Raw genomic sequence first — 17,771 nt, 5'->3', positions numbered from 1 at the left:
TGATATGAGATGGATATTTAAAAAGGGATTTTTTTGGCTGAAATGCCAGCATTTAATGTAACAAGTTGCCTTTTTCCCTGTTTGTAGATGTGGGTGAAAGACAATGACGCACTAAGGATGAACGCCTGTTTATTTCCCCCTAAATGGTGCCACACTGAAAAGGGAAACGCATTTGTGGATTGAGCAACAGCATTGAGTATGTGAGCTGTGTTCGTGAAGACCTTGTCAAATGTTCTCCGTCTTCTCTGGTGCCTTTTGTTGGATTGGATCACTGAAATCTGAAGGATCGAGACATATTGGCAATTTAACTATTTATTCATTTAACAAACAGATGACTCAATAGCTCTGGAAGAACCATACAAAGCTTGGAGGATAGAGTTTGGTCCCAGACTGTGGAGATATTGGGTTTGCCAAAACTGCAGAATCGAATTTTGATGTCGTTTAACATTGACGTTGCTTCCAATGATAACAAGCCTTGTTTTTCCAGTGACATCACCATCACAATGCTGCCACCAAAAGCTATGCAGTAATCAACATGTTGATCCAACTGCAGTAGGCAGAATCTGGACTGATCACTGAACATATTTCTCCAAATGTTCAGGTTCCAATGCGCATGGTGCTGACACCAGCGCAAATGGGCCCGACGGTCAAGGGCAGCTGCAGCAGGCCTCTTGACAACCCTTTAAGACCACAGATTGGCTGCGTGCACTCTGTTCTGTATTGTCTGGGTAGAGAGCTGTCGGCCATATTGTCCTGCAAACCTTGTCTGCAAATCTGTAGAAGACTGCCTACAGTTCCTAAGTTCTGACAGGGTGAGGAAACAGTCTTCTTGTAGCGTCATCTTCTTGGGACGCCAGCTTCGCAGCCTGTATCTGGCATGTTATAGTCCCCTGTTATATGGAATTTGGCCTTCAGTTTGGAGATGATATAAGGACTCACTAAAAATAATGCTGTAACTTGCTTTTGTGGAACATCAGCCGAAAGTTGACCTATCCAGATCAGTCCAACATGGTGTGTTTGGAGCAGACACCAACTGATGCTATAGCAGGATCCATGCTCACCAGTGCTGCTATTAAGGCACCAAACCTGACTGCAGTTGAGGTATCAGAAGCTCAAAACAAGAGTTAATAGAAGAATAAGCTGTTTGGCACTGACATTGCGTTTTCATTGGTTTTTCATAGATGTAACCCACAAACTCAATTCTGCTGCTCAACCCACAAACACATTTTTCTTACAGATGTGGCACCATTTAAAGGACAATAAAGAGACTTTTATTTGATTGGCAAACTGACTGAAAATATGACATTCAGAATTTTGCACATATTAATTTAATTTATAAAAGTGTCTTAGAATTTTCTTGAACATTGTTTAAGTTCTGAATTTATTTACTTGAAGTTCATAATAACAAATCCTTTACAGGATTCAGAGTACATAAGACCACTGTGGTTAATGAGTTATTTTCATAAGGGGGAAAAAATCAAAGAAACAAAACAACATAAAACAAAAAAACTTTATGCTTCGCAAATCAGTCACTGCATAACAGAAGAACGTTTTTTGGTTTATTTCTATAACATCGGATCAGACTGGGGCTGGGGTGCATCTTCATCACTTTCTAGCATGTAGAAGACAGAAACGTTGTTTTGAGGAACACTTGAATGCATTTCATTTCAAAGCCACTCATCTCATAGAGTAACACTTTGAGTATTAACATTATATTACAGGTTGAAAACCAACCTGTTGGGTGAACTACATGCTAATTCTAATAAAGCAACAGAGTGTGGATTTCTGATTTTTCATGAGTACTGAAATCAAGGTATGGACAATATTCTGTCTCTACTACTACTATGTGCTGCAAGCAGTACTGACAGCTTTGTCAACTGTGAAATGTGCTTGAGTGTACAAACTGACTCACTGTTAACATGCACTTTGCTTAATTCGCCGTGGAGAAAACATCATGCTCAGACTGTGGAACAAGTATTTTATTCCCCTGAATGAAGAAATACAGTCTGTACAGTAACATGACCGTAAATAATACTGCTCCTTCTTTTATTTATCCTTTGCACACAAGAGTCATACATTTTAGTTGGCTGTTTTGCCATCCTTACCTATGGAACTTTTTTGTGCTGTGTTATGGAATATATATTTAAATGATAGTTAAAGCTAATGAATCAGACGGCACGTTTTTTTCTCTATATTCAGTCTAACGATGTTGGCCAGTGTCAAATACTGGATCAGGGCAACCCCTGACACCTTAAACCATTCTTTACAACTTTGTTAATGCATTTTTGCCTTTGGAGAGAAGGGGAATATTTTAAACTATTTATTTTGAGCCAGTGACTCCTTCCAGAAGTAGACCCCAACCAGTTTATTAGTGATCTGATATTATTGGGTATTGGCTAACTATTTGTTTATCTAATGTAAACACAACAACCTGCTGCAATCTGTTTATTTTTCGCATGTTGGAATATTTCATTTTTATCTTCCTCCAAACACCCCCATCTGATCACAGCAGATGGCTCCCCCTGCCTGGGGTGGTTCTGCTGCATGGTTCTCCAAGTTTAAAAGGGAGTTTTTCCTTCCCACTGTCACTGTGATTGGAGTAGCTTGATTGTAAGGGTTTTCTCTGTATTATTGTAGAGTATCTACCTTACAATATAAAGCACCTTGAGGTTGTGATTTGGTGCTATTTAAATGAAACAGAATTAAATTGAATTGACCAATTATTGGTACTGGTATCAGTCTTAAAAGTCCTTTATTGGTTGGGCTCTAGATCCATGCATACCACTCTAACATGTGAAGAAACTGCAGCCTGACTTGCCTGTTTTGTACTATGTTAACACACAGGACCACAGGAGAAAGTGTGGTTGTAGAACAGTCAGCTGAAAAATATGTGAAACTCAGTTTAAGCTTCCACACGTTGAGCTACTCTCAGCAGGTAATATATGAGTATTCAAACAATATGCAAATAGTACACGACCCGGGTCAGGCTGCAACAAAGCAACTCAGCAAGAGAGAGAAAAGCAGCAGTACAAACATTGTAATGTTTATTAAAAGTTGTCAATTATGCAAGTGCACTGTATGTGCAGTATGTCTTTGGATGTAGATTCCAGCAGAGCAGAGACTCACAAGCTCACTTACAGTAAGCTGTGAGTGTGGAGTGTGCAAGCACCTCCACATCCCAACTGTTTGCAGTGGTCGCATCTGCTCAGTATCACTCTCATCATCAGTCTCAGCCCTCAGGTGATTTTCTACCAAACACTTGACATCCTCACTTTCCCAGCATCCTCTCTGTCACTCCTTTAAGTCCTTTAACTGCTTTTTTTACTCTGAATCTCCCATCTCCCCCTACCACAACCATCCATGCATCTCTTCCACAATCTATTCCTCCTCTTTCTGAGATGAGCGAGGCGTGGTCCTGCTGGACCCCTGCCTAAGACAAGTGTCAGCAACGATCTCAGCCGCTACTCTCTGCAGTGAAATGGCGCACCGCTGAAACGATTACACCAGATAGGTCCCAAGGTCAACAGAGCTGTCAGGACAAGCTCTAAACTCTTCAACTCCAACCCCTCCCCGTGGACGATAAGGAAAACAGGCGGAGGTGTTAATCGAGGGCGCTGTGCGGCTCACAGACTTACTGACACGCTCTCTCATACAGTTCATTTTCATCTCTCTCGTTTATGCAAATGTTCTTTCATTTGCTCGTTAAGTTGTTTTTCTTTGGCAGTCGCAGGGCGCCGCATTATTGCAGGGCTTGTTCCTCATAAACATTTTATAGATACAATACTGAAACGCAAAAAGAAAACCAACAAAGCACAATCTGTGCCTCTAATCAGAAGTGGTGCTCGGATCTGGGCTGGTACACTTGAACGTGACATACTGTGCTCAGGTTGTCATTGAGGAAATGGCTCAACAAGGGGTTCATTGTCTATGTAGGTGGTGAGATCAGGAGAAAATAAAGAGAGCATGCCGAAGGACATTTGGGAAATTTGCTGACAGTTTATGGGGTGGGGGTGGGGTGGGGGGGGTGGGGGGGGTTGGTATGTACATGCTTCCCCTGATATATGTTTATTTGTACAGCACATCTAAACAAAAGAGCACGCAGGGGAGGTCACTTTAGCCTGACAAAGGTCACATTTCCTAACGCAGGAAAACTGCTTCCTGGCCGGTAAGAGCTCTGCTGTAAGATGGAGTTCACCAAGGAATAGTGCTGGGTGAGGTGTAGAATTACTTGTACATGTGGGCTCATAGCACAGCTCACACACTACCTCGAATTTCTCAGGCAAACTCAGAAAGAAGGAGACGCTTCGACCTGCGTCGAAAAGTTGTAGTTTGATGCTTCCTTACTGTGTACTGTGAAGGTTAACCTTACTTTATCTTTCTGTGTAGACCGCTTAGAAAAAAATCAAACCTCGTTAGTACCTGTGAAACCTTAAAAACGCCTCCACTTTTACTAACGCCGAGGATAAAACAAAGCTTTTTAACCATTCCCCACTTAAAAGAAACAAAAGCAGCTCTGCCTGCGCGGAAACAAACACCACTCCAGATAAACTGCTGTAAGCAAAGTGCTGCCATTAATCAACTATGCTTGTGGTTCAGAATGAGTAGTCGCCTGTAACTTGTCAAGGGCCTTTACATTAAGTATTTGCTTTTACACTCCAAAGGCAGACCTCGAGTTTCCGTGAATAAAGCAGTCTATTAATCTTGCCGTCAATCTGTGCACCTGCAGAGAGAGAAGGGGAGAGGGAGCAGGTGGGGGGGAAAGTTATCAACCCCTCAAGTGTTTGAAGTGCTATTTCATCCACAAGAGAGACACAGATGAATACTAAGAGAGGTTTCTCCAAGATGGTGTGGAAGAGCAAAATCTATGAACGTTTGAATGACTTTCAATACAGTAAAGGTAACTGCACCTCTAAACAGCACCGAGGGTAGGGAGAACGATTTATGCAGATGTGAGCAATGGATGAGGTCTGACTGTCACTAACAGGGGGAAGGTAGATCTCAAAGTGGGTCCAGAAACACAGATTTTAGATTTAGATTTTTCAAACTATTATTTGAATTAGTGATCTAGTAATAAGAGCAGGATTTTACAAGGACTAGCTTCTGCTCTCTCCCTTTTGAAATTACAGACAGCATGTAGACAAACAGTGATCACTCTTCATTACAGCATACTAAACACCCCCGTCAGTACAGGAACAGGAAGGGAAGTAAATGCCTCCTGCTCTGCCAATGCATAAGACTGTAATGTAAAACTGTCATTCATCAGAGCAGAGTTCAGGATGGATTAATTCCCAGTAACCCACCAGAAAACATTCTGAGAATGCTGACAGAATGAGTTGCACCATATGAACAGAATGAATTACAGAACTTATTGAACCTAGAGCATCTCATCTGGACCATTTTTTGTGATGTGGTTTGTGATTGTCATTCCTTCTATTGATATGTGTGTATGTGCAACCCATTTCTTGCATTTCTTTGTACATATATCTCTCCTTTCTTCACCTGCTGATCTTTTGGGAAATGTGAGACTAACACATTAAAAACTGTTAAAAGGGTTAGAATTGCTATTTAAAAAATTGAATTAAGAAAATTTAAAAAAAAATGCTGCTAAATTGTATAATTAATCCATCCAAATAATAGACTGATCATCAGAGTTAACAGTGATCTCATTTCATTTATCGATCTGTCTTTGACCAGTTTTTCCAGTTATAAAATCTCTTTATTATTTAATTAATTATATTAATTATTAATTAGGCCTCATTTCTTTAACCATAAGCAATAAGAGTAAATCAATAAAATAAAATCAGGAAATAATAATATCCTGATTTTATTTTTTTAAACGGAGCAGTGTAAAAAGATTTCTGTATATTTAACAGAAACTTTTTGGCAGCTGGATGCCCGTATAAACCGTATAAACCTATAATAGTATCTTACTTTTGGCGCTCCTGTTCTAATCACAGAAATCAGTTACAGTGTGGAAAACAGAATATGATAACAAAGAGATTCTTTAAATTGCAAGTTACTACAAGGTTAAATCAAGGTTTGGCAGATAAAGAAGAATAGTAGGTACACTACATTATACATTATTATTTACTTATTATGCGTCATGACTGTGGGGATTACCTCAGCGACTTTGCTAGCACTCTGATTTTGAACTGGAACCAATCTGTTGTGTAACTTTTTTTTTAAAATCATTTTGTTAGAAGAGTGCATCGTGGGTAAGTTTAGTGACCTTTCAGTGGCATCCTTAATGCAGTGGGGCTGGGTGGGCGGGGGCAGTAATGGTAATAATGTAATAAGGTTGCAGAAAGGCTGGCTGCCAACCACATATTTCACAACATATTTATGGTAACAGTACAAGGTAACATTATTCTTTGATGTGTACTATTCTTCTGCAACTCGATAAATGACTTACTGGTAAATTATGCCAAAGTTGTTTAACTGTGTGGAATCAATTTATAACACTTAACGCTCTTGTTCATGCAGGCAGATGCCCTAACGGGGCCCGGGGACCCTGTAGATGAAATGGGCTATAGAGGAAATAAAACTATCTTTGCACTTTTCCCACACTGTTTTCTTCCTGATAATCCGTTATATGTTGAGTCTCACAAACACACACTACCTCGTGTGTGGGCTTTATATTAGTGACGTGAAAGTCTTGACTGCTCCTACTTACAGCGAAACGGTCCTGTTGGGTAAGAAGCTGGGCTGTAAGGTGTCCATCAGATCCACGTCGTCGCACACAACTTTGATTCGGACCTGCTGCCTGCTCAACTCCTTGGACCTCTCAACGGAGCAGTGACAGCTGTCAATGATCAGATCCGGGCAGTTTCTATTGCTCAGGCTCGACTTGCACAGCAGGACTATTACGCACAATAAAGTCAGCGCCCTCATTGTGGACTGAGATAACTTAAAATATAAGAAGAAGAAAGGGAAAAAAAGGAAAGAAACCCGCTATTTTCAAGTGATGTCGTCCCAGCTTCTGTGACAAACAGGGACCATTTCACATTGACTCCCGTTACAATAAAGTTTCCTCCGTTCCTCAGCCGAAGTCCAGATCCCAAACCCCGCTCGTCACCTGCTGCGCTGTAATGAGCTGAATACTTTCGCTGTTTTTTTGCTTTTAAACCAGGAATAAAGTTAAACATCGCGGGTTTTAAATGCTGGCATTTCTGAACAACAGTCTTACAAGCCGGCTTCTGTCATGTGCTCTGGAGAAAACTTCCAAAAGTGCGTTTTCAAAGTCAAACTTTTCGGCGACACTACCTTTCGCGCTGGCAGCATGGAGAAATCAAGAAATATTCCCTTCACGCTCCATTTAAAGTGCTTCTGTTTAAACCGCTGCATGCCGTGTTGTCATTCTTTGTCATCACGCAGTTTATGCGCCCTTGGACTTGTTGCGCATGTGGTGTCCCGAAAGTCCCTCCCCGTCCAGTCCTTACAGGCGTCGGTGTGGGCTCATAAACGTCTCATTGCTACAAGAGGCCGTTAGATAACGTCCTGAAGACTTTCGGCTTCTCTTTCTTTCGGATTGCGCTTACTGAAAGCAACAGGGGGAAGAAGCCCACCCTCTCATCTAAATAATAATCAATGAGTGGGATCACAGATGGGCTAAATTAAACCATTTTCTCGTCTTTGCCACCTCAGAGAGTCCCCGGAGGTCCTCTAGACCCATGATTTCTCAAACACAAACATTTACACTGCCTGATGAAAAGTGCTGCTGTTTGTTTTAGTCTCTTCAGTCACTCAGGGACGAAGGAACCGGTTTGTATCCAATTCCCGTGACCTGTACACAAACTGAAAATGAGCCACAGCGCTGGTGAACAGGCGAAACACACATTTTCGGGGGGGAAAATGTCTTGAATTGTGATCTTGGGAAACATGATGTTCTACTATTTTACATGCCCCCTAAACGAAAGTAGAATCTTGTTTTTTAACTCATTAGTTTCCATATTGCTCGGCTTTGATTTGCTGCAGTGAGAGGCTGCTGCAGATGTTGGCATTTTACGAGCAGAGGACAGACTTGTAAACCTGGCGTTCATTTCACTGATGGCAATAAATTAAGAATATGAGCTGGAAGGTTGACACAGTAACGGATTGTTGGCCTCATGAAGATGATTAATGAGTAAATACAGAAAAGACTACTTTAAATGTCTTTATGTTTTAGGATTTAGAGGTACTTAAAAGAGAGTGTGAAATGGGGCATTTCTTTGAAATTAGATTAACTTTGATGAGCTGAATTTTAGTTTGTTTGTTTTTTTTATTCCATCCAAGATGTCATCTGATTCCTCTTGAGACAGAAAGCAAACAATGTGGACCAATACCTGTCCTATAATGTGCACTTATTCTTATCAAGCAATAGTGACTTTGAACAGCCCACACGATGTATCCAGTGACATCAATCTCGTCTCTTTCTGGGGCATAATCTGTACAGAGGGCTTGGCCCCAGGGGGACAGAAGCTGAGACAGCTGGCTAGTTAGGTTCCCCGGGGCCAGGGTGAGGTGCTTCCCCTGTGTGTTTGTGTGTCCGTGTGCATTGCACCCTGGGCCAAAATCCTCCCTCATTATCCACATTGTCTCCGGCACAGGCCCGAGAGCACAAAGGAGGGTTTGAAGCCGCTCCCACTGACCCTGCAAGCAGCCCGTGTTTCCTATTCTTCCGTTTTGACAGGCAAACATGGACTCCCTTTCTCTCCATAAGAGCATGCTATACTGAGAAAGACACAACCTTCCCTTCTCTGTTTATCCACATATGGAGACCCTTGTGCTCCCATGACACCGCCTCAGACTGTCAGTCACATTTGTTTACACAGATGTATATTTACCTCGTACCTCTAAGTGCAGAGGAGAATCTTACCCACCAGCTGACCTCTGGGGAAGCCAAAGAAAAGTCACTTGATGTAGCTGACATCAACATTTGAAGTGATCCATCTTTAATAGACCCTAAGGAAACCTTTCCTTGGATGCAAGCCATGACTGTTCACTGAGCTACTTGTATGTTCTTAATGGAAAACAGATCCATGTACTCGAGTGTGTTCTATAAAGGTTTTCCTGTCTGGCAGCGGCTATGTTTTCACACCAACAGCCTCTTTTGAATGGCACAAACAACTTTAATTGAAACTATGAAATCCCGCTGAACATTATTGTAAAATAGTGCTGCAGTATTAACTCAAAATAAAACCTCATTAGTGCACAATGAAGTGATGGAGTCAATCCTGGTCAAGCAACGCAAACATGTCTGTCTGCAGAGCATGTTCTTGTGTTTTCCCTCGTGCACATTAGTGTTCACAGCTCTCCATTATTACTCTGTGACAGAGATGAATAGACCCTGGCTGCAAGCAATCACAGTCCTCACTAAATATTTACCTGCTGAACTTGAAGAGGCCAGGGTACAGCAGGATGAGAGTTACTCATTATTAGTCCATGACTTTTCGGATAAAGGCTCGAGGTGTTCAAACTTGTTCCGTTAATATGGAATATTGCACTTAAAAAAATTGTTGTTTTAGCTTTAAGCAAATGTGACAGGTGGTTTCTAGTTTCATAATCGTTAATACTGGTGTTATCTGAAGGGTGTGAAAGAGTAATAAAAATGTACCATAATGCCCCATCTGTGTTTTGGCCGGAAGTAAGACAGCGACGGTTGAAATGATCCCTGAATTAAACATACAGGTGAATTTAAAGCGAATGCTCTTTGGGCATGTGAAAAGCAGTCATGTAATATTTATATGACTTAGAAAATAAAATTGTGGGGCCTGCATTAAGGGCAATACCCAGAAAAGTTGTGGAATCATAAGTCTGCACTTGAGTCAAGTCCAACAAACTGTCAAACAAAAGTTATATAAACTATAAGATTCTCATTTACTGAATTGTTTTGTTTAATTTCTCAGTCTCACAGACAAAGAAATTTAAAACTACAATAATTGGTATTTGTGAATGCGCAGCGGGACGGACCATTGCATCTGACTGAAAAGAGTGGAACAAAGATTTATTAATCAGTTGTACAGCCACACTTGCCTCAATGAAAAACAAAGCCTCAAACTTTCCTGGAAAGAGTTTGGCTCAAAGTCTTAGCCAGGTGACGGACTGGAGACCTGTCCAGGGTGTACCCTGCCTCGAGAGCGGTGACAGGTTCCAGCCCCACTAACAGCCCTAAATTGGATATGAAAATGAACGTGTACAGATGGACTGATGTCACCAGGACTTAAAAATGAGGCTTAAAAAGCTCTTTTTTGGGGCAGGATTCTTTTTTGCTTTTGTTTATAGGTCAGTCCAGAGTGCCGAGATGATCGACGTTAGTTCAGCCAAAAAAAGGAAAAAGATCAACACAACTCAGCTGTAAACATGGATGAGTGGAACAACACAATTGGGTCTTTGAAGGCATTAGGTGGACAACTGCAATTTGTGTCTTTATGTAGTTCTCTAATCCTAATATCCTATTCCTTAAGAATACTTCCATAAAAATAACAAGACAGAACCTGTGCCTCCACTAATCCTCTGTATTTATTACAAATATGTGTCTTTATGTGTAATGTATTTAATATGGATGTCTTTTGCATGCGTAATCCATTCATTTAAAAGCAAAGTTAGTGCATATTGCTGTCCATTATTACTGATTAGAAACTTGTTCTAAAGAACAGTGGCAGGTTCATTTCCAAATCCCAAGAGGTCATGAGTCTGTGACTCAAATATGAGCTGTCCACACATCTATTCAGCATAAACAAGCAATCTTTTTTTCCCTACCATATTCCCATGTGCTTGTGGGAGTCTGAGAAAATGCGAGTGGGCACTAGGCACCTGTGACATGTATTGTTGTGACACAACTAACACCAACATGAGCCCATGGCTTTTAACCAGCTTAAAGCCCAGAGGATTTTAGTCAACAAAAGTCAAGTCGAATCAAGTCATACATGGATTTTTTTAGTGCTTCATCATATGAGTGAGAACAAAGGAGAAGAAAATGCAGCACTTAGAGACAAGAGTGGCACACATCTACGCTGATACGTGGATGCAATTTTATTTTATTTTATTTATATAGTGCACAAAACACAACAACAGTCACCTCAAGGTGCTTTGTATTATAAGGTAAGACCCTACAATAATACAAAGAAAACCCCAACAAACAGACAACCCCCACAAGGAAGAAATTGGCAACAGTGGCAAGAAAAAACTCCCTTTTAACAGGAAGAAACCTCCAGCAGAACCAACCCAGGGGCAGACATCTGCTGTGATGGATCAGAGATGAGGGGAGGGAAACAGGACATAAGGACACAGAGTTGAATTGTAATTCAAAGCAGAGAGCATGAAGTACAAAACAGTAGAAAATCTAATAACATGTTACACACCAAACAATCTGGTTTCCCTTCTTGGTTAAACAGGGTCTTGGGATGAATTTACCAGCAATAAACTGAGACTCACTATAATAAGGTGCCAAGAGGATTTGGGAAACCAGGGCTACTTTTAAACTTGAGAATGGACGACGCTGCGGTGCGAGCTGGCATGTCGGAGCTTCTGCAGCGACTGGGTGGACCCACTGACCACCAACCACCGCGGCACGGCGCAAGGACTTGAGTAAAAGTTTGGAGCGTGTATAATGACCTAAACAGAGATGTCTAGAATGAATCTTTGGAGGCCCTTTTATGAGAGTGCGGATTTGTTATTGCCTCCGCAGCTTTCTCTCACTCTCCGTCACCCGAGAATACAAGCAGAGCACCACAAACCAGATGCCAGCAATGAGCTTGAGCTCCAGTCGTTTTCACCTCATTTACAAACAGGGCACATGACAGCTTTCGCAATGATATTGTTTTCAAGGGAGGCTGCGGACAATAAGTCGAGTATATTCATTTGTAATCACTCTTTCCCCCGAAGTCTCATAAAAATCTCTGCACATAAACTCCTCTCTTGTTTTCACATCTCAATACGGTCATCATGAAATTTCATCAGCCTGCTCATTTGTCATCATTAGCGCTGATGGAGGTCGCTCTGCTCCCGTCTGTCGATCCACAACAATAAGTCAGAGACAAATAAAAGCTGCACAGGCCTGACGTACCGCCGCTTTTATTTTGTTGCTTTGACAAGCAGCATTGGCGGATAGACACGGTCCGACTCTGTCTGCGGTGCAGCGCTGAACTCGGCCTTATAAGTATTCTAGCCTCTCTCCATAATCCCAGCTGCGTGAGCGGGGGACCCAATGAGAGGATGAGGTATCCTGGGAACATTTCCTGACAGAAAAAGAGAAAAAAGGGAAGGAAAGGGCAGAGAAATAAAAGAAACACAAGTAATTTTTAACTGCATTTACAGTCTTAAAGCAAGTCATGTAAATAACAAAATATTGAAAACAATCTACCAGCAGGGTGCATAAAATTCACTTGCTCCTTTGAGCTCCTCTCTGTCCCTCCTTAAAAAAAAGACAAGCGATATTTCAAAACATCACGCTGATCCTTTGGTATAAAGATACTCCTTCCTGTGGCTTTTCCAATTGTTTTAAAACATTTGAGAAAAACAGATTTATTTCTATTGACATTTTTCACAGCAGTGCGAAATGAAAACATTTCCCTTCTGCCCTTTACATGTAATCTGACCTATCGGGCAGTACTGTCTATTTCGCAGAGCTGGGAAAGGCCAGGATACGTACATGTGCACACACACATAGAAAGAAAAAAATATATAGGTATGAATAGTGCGATCCAATTATGGGCTTGAGAATTAGATAGCAATACTGGGCCCTCTTGGGGAACTTGGGTGAGGAGGAGGACGTGATCTTCACCAAAATGGATTTGTTGTTAGCATAAGTTGCATAACCTGACTGGGTTTAACACACTGGTTCTCAGGTTGTCCTCTATTTATAGTACAAACAATGAATAGGAAAGAGAACAGCAGTAACACATTGTGAATCAGAGAGAATCTATTTCAGATTTCAATTTCAAACAAGGATGCTTTGTGCGATGGCGTGAATCTAAAAACAGCCCTGAGGGGAGTCTTGCATTTGAACCCTGACCTCAGTGGCTGTAAACTTTGAATAGCAAGGGGCAACAAGCAGTGCTCCCATATCCTGCCCTATCATGCCCCTTTCTGTAACATAATTGCTACTTGTTCTCGGTAGTGAGATAGGTCATCGCAGAGTCAGAGCCGAAGCTCTCCCACGGCAGATATTTCACGCCTGTCGGTGGATGTCTCTTTATCTCGTTTCCTCCTCTTCTATTAAAAAGACACGCTTTGGCTCTGCTGCGGAGACGTCTTCTTCATCGGTGCTGAGAGGGGCTTACAGCTGGGCACTTTGGCACAAGTGTATCGAGGCCCGGCTTCCATCTCTGTTGCAGGACGGCGCGCACTCAGTAAGTGCTTCTATTTTTTAACCAGCCCTAATTCATTGCAAATCCACTCATCCTTGACACGGCCTTCATACGAAAAACATCTCTTTTCTGTTTCCCACCCGCATCAAAGCGGATGGATAGGAGGAAATCAAGACAGCATATGCTGCTAACCAAAAAAAAACAACCCTCCAGTTAAGCCCTCCCTCAACAAGGGGATGGTTTGCCAAGAGGGAGAATAGATGGGCTTTTTAGTGACACATTCTTACTGGCATTTCATGGTCAGGATCTGCCGGCGGCCTCAGCCCATCCTCCCCCTCTCCTCCTCACCTGCGTCCAACTTCTTCAGTGCTTTCACACTTTTTTGTGAACCGCTCAGTTTGCCATCCAAACCGGAACCCTGAGCTCAAAATGCTCTCTAATTGGTCAAAACCTCTTATTTGGCTCTTGTGGCTTAGCCTCCCCACAGAATGTTCCACCAGCTCTCTGCCACAGCAAAGACTTGGGAGGAAGCGGCGGCCCTGTGGGCACGAAGAGGAGGGGCACGGCTGGCATCACCGGGAGAAAAAGAAAAACATACATGGAGCATTCCCAGAAGAACTTAAACAGCAGATAGCCTTGAACAGCTGAGCTCATTAAATCTGAGGGCTCCCACGAGAAAAGGCGAGATATTCTTTGCAGAGAGCGAGCGTACGGGCTCGGTTGAAAAGCAGGAAGCTTTCATACCTCCAGTTTTTTCTCCTTTTTTTGGTGCCTTTGTTTTTTCTCTCGGTGGGTTTGTACACAAACCCCCAACACAAATATCCAAACTGACAGCAACCAAAGTGGATGAGCGTACTCCAGGCTAAATCAGATCACTGCACTCAGCATATGTTGTGTATTTAGAAAGTAACTACAGGTAAAAAACAGACTTGTGCGCAGGTGTGAATTATTCATTTTGACTAGATGAGATGCCAGATGGGTGGGATTTATCAACCTGGGAAAATACAGACAGTGCTAAAGATGTTGCCACCTGCAAAAACTACTGTAACTCCACATTTTTAATCTACAGTTGATATCGTCCCATGTCTCAGCTACAGTTCGTACCCTTACAGTGATACATTTATGGCCTGGATAACACAAAGCCAAGATCCTCAAATATTTTTATTGTTCATGTCAATTAATTCCCTTCACTCAGCAAATTGTAGACATGGTTTTAGTTAAATAAATCTTTCAGCATATCCAGACTGCATGGACAAGTTTACCGTTAAAATAACTACATCAGTGTAACACAGGAATACGCAGAAAATGTATTACCTTAATTGCACAACTGTCACGAGCCAGTACCCTGCCCTTGTTAAAATATTGACCTTAATGGTGGAGGTCTGACGCAAACATATTTCTTCCTGACTGACTCATATAAACCTTAAGAAAAGAAAAAAAAAAACTCCTCCTCAGAGAACACGACAACATTTGGCAATAATGAAGGAGTGAATGCAGGAGCTGCTTCAGCAGATGGGTACTGAGGTCTCTGGCAAAACAAACTCTTCAGTTTTTACAGAGCGACAGGTCACGCACCTGGCGGCGTCATTCTTGCTGTACAACGCTGGAGATCTGTAGTGAAACTGTAATTTAGTAACTGTTCGTAAAGGTTGTAATGGTTTGATTTCATGCCATTTTTAGACTTGTAATTTACCTACAAAATGACACAAAACCTGTTTCATTTGTAAACCTGCTAGTTAGCAAAATTAATGCTTATATTGTGATCAGTAAACTATATGAATTTAAACATTCTTAAAGGTAATTTCCCATTCAGAATGTGGTTCGTGCTTTAAGTTAGATTTACCAGGAGTTTATCTAGGTTTTTATTTCCCACAATGAATACATTTACCAAGCATCGGAAGTTGTTTGATCCATCCATCCACCCTGGACAGGTTGCCAATCAGGTGGAAGGCTAAAGGGTTGTTTGGGTTAAGAAACATGCGAGATCAGCAAAATCCAAATTCGTGACTCAGTCACATGCTAGGCCCGGGAGCCGCCACCAGTCGCCTTCGAGGCATTCAATTCAATTCACGTTCAAGCCATTTACTTTATCTACTAAAACGCTGTCAAACCTAAAATGAGGACATAGGCCCAGCTAGTGAATAGGTTTTTGAGGTCATAGAACAAGGGAGCTGACATTATTTTGCAACCTCAGGAGTTGCCCCCTGCTGGCCAGTAGTAAGAATACCAGTAGAAGGCGCTGTGCTATGTCCATCTTTTGCGTGCAGTTTATGGTGTGCAATAACTGTGGTTTGTCAAGATTTGTAACCTTGTTTTGTAATGCTCAACACTCCCTTGTTGATATTTTTGGACAGTAACTTATTATGACCAATCACACTTCAGTGTTTTGACTTTGTGTATATGCTACTATGAAGAGAAGATTAACCCAGGTTCGAACCAACACACCCAAAGGGTTTCTCATGTTCACACATTCTGTACTCTCCAGGGAGGTCTTGGAACATGATGCATGCAAGTTGAAGCTCAGCTCTGGAGCCCACAAACCCCCAAGGCCGGCTAACCTCTGCTCCACTGCTCTTCACTCTGCTCTGTCCCAATGTGTGTTTCTTTCACTCTCCGGCTCTCCCTTGATTTCCTGGGCTTATTGAGTCATGATTGCACACCGGCACCCAGTGACGGAGGATGTCACTTGGCTGTCAGGCGTTCAGGAGGCTCTAGCTGAATCAACAGTCTTTGCAGTTAAACACACACATATGCGCAGCATCTCGGCCCTTTTTGTATCTATATATAGAAAGGCAATAAAAATATAGCTACAAAAACAGACAAGGAGATATTTACTACCTCTTACAGACATCATGGAATCATAACCTGAGGCAAATAGTATGTCACCGAATAACATCAGATCCTGGCTGAGGGTTCCTTTCTTTCTGGATGCCTTTATTTTCAGCAGATGGGGCCATATATCTCTGTGACGCATTGCAGGAGTTAAAAATATTAGCTCTATTTCCCGTTCTTTTTTTTCTCCTGCTCATTCCATTCCCTTCCCTCGCACTCCCTCCAGTTCATGACACTGGAAGCTCGCCAAGCAAAATGTTGACGCCAATTCCCCTGCGTCACTCACAAAGCTGGTTCTGCGGGGTCTGAACCCTGGCCGCAAACAGCACTGAGCAACGACTGGCGTCCACGAGCGAACAGGTAGCACACCTTAGAGAATTTGCCAGTGCACTTTGACCAAATTTCTCACTTGAGAAATAGCCAGAATTCGGTTTTACTGGAGAGGAAAGCTTTTTCAGATTATACTTTTTGAAAGAACCTCTGCACTGGCTGCCCCTGAGTCTCCAAGGAGACGGGGGCAGACAACAGGATTTATCCTCAAAGGGGCTTGACATGTCTAATGTGCCTGCTGGTCAGTCACTAAAGGGTCAAGCTATTCTCAGAAACTCCAGTGGGAAAAAAATAATTCAACAAGACGCTCAATAAGGGAAAAGTCCTTCTCCTTTCATTCAACAAAATTCACATCAGAAAATTCTCAAGACATTCAAAAATAAACAGACCACTCAATTTTTACAGGCACATTCACAGGATCTAAATACGGACCGAAATAAACTCTTTTCTCTCCATCTGGCTCTCTTTGAGACTAAAGTCTTTATATTCATTTGTGGGTAACTGGTCACCACTGTACCCCAAACGCCAGCAAGCCCTGGCCCAGACTGCCTGCAGCCTGCATCCTGTCATTGTGTTGAGAACGCAGAGCTAAGCAGACCAGAGAGTGGGCTAGTGACATCCCAATCAAGTCTCTTACCGCCTTCAGTCCACAAAGAAAAACAGAACTCACAATTAGAGGAAAACTATAAAGAAAAACAAACTTTAGTCCAGACGTATGAGTCATAGCAGATAAACAACAGCCAGTTGCTTCTGTCATGGGTTGGTAAGCACTGAAAAAAAGTACTTTGACTATGTACAACTAATTGCATCTGCTGAACGTCATTACCAGACTAAACCACATTTGTCCTTGAATGGCCCAAAACACTCAGCTTCTCTCTTTACAAACACTGTGAATGTGAACACCAGGTTTAGCTTGCTGACACTGACTAATTAGGGTCATGATAAAGCTGACTTCTTAGGTTTTTTCTGACAACCTGTACTCCTAGTTACATCTTAAAGATGTTAAATTGTGCTATTTCTCTTGATAATTGTAGAGCAATGAAGCTGTCTTTTCATGTTCGTGTTTCTAAAATGAATTGGTCATAGAATTGCTTTTTTGTGGAGGCGTGGAAAATATATGACTAAAAAGGATTGCACAAAAAAAAGTAACACATCTGGATAATAATCACTAGTTTTAAAAAGGTTTGAAGCCAAAAGGTTTTACGTGTTATCTAATCTCTTCCAGATTAGGTGATTTAATAGTTATTATACTGACCAATAGGCGCTGGAACATTTTACAATGTTGCAGACATGTCAGTATGAGCATATATGTATAGTAACCAA

The 17,771-nt window shown here is 41.8% G+C and overlaps 1 protein-coding gene across 1 annotated transcript in view; it reads right to left on the bottom strand.

Annotated features, from left to right (window-relative positions):
* The window catches only part of LOC120741650 (adhesion G protein-coupled receptor A3), a 174,752-nt gene extending 167,028 nt beyond the window's left edge, over positions 1 to 7,724 (bottom strand). The window contains exon 1 of the mRNA XM_040044624.1: positions 6,674 to 7,724. Within this exon, the coding sequence (XP_039900558.1) occupies positions 6,674 to 6,891 (218 nt within the window). The 5' untranslated portion in view covers positions 6,892 to 7,724. The remainder of the gene's footprint in view (positions 1 to 6,673) is intronic.
* Positions 7,725 to 17,771: the final 10,047 nt, after the last annotated feature.

This window comes from Simochromis diagramma, unplaced genomic scaffold (genome assembly GCF_900408965.1).
Source record: "Simochromis diagramma unplaced genomic scaffold, fSimDia1.1 OVJJ01000486.1, whole genome shotgun sequence".
NCBI lineage: Eukaryota > Metazoa > Chordata > Actinopteri > Cichliformes > Cichlidae > Simochromis > Simochromis diagramma.
The sequence above is the reverse complement of the archived record's forward strand: the minus strand, read 5'-3'. Positions and strand labels throughout refer to the sequence as shown.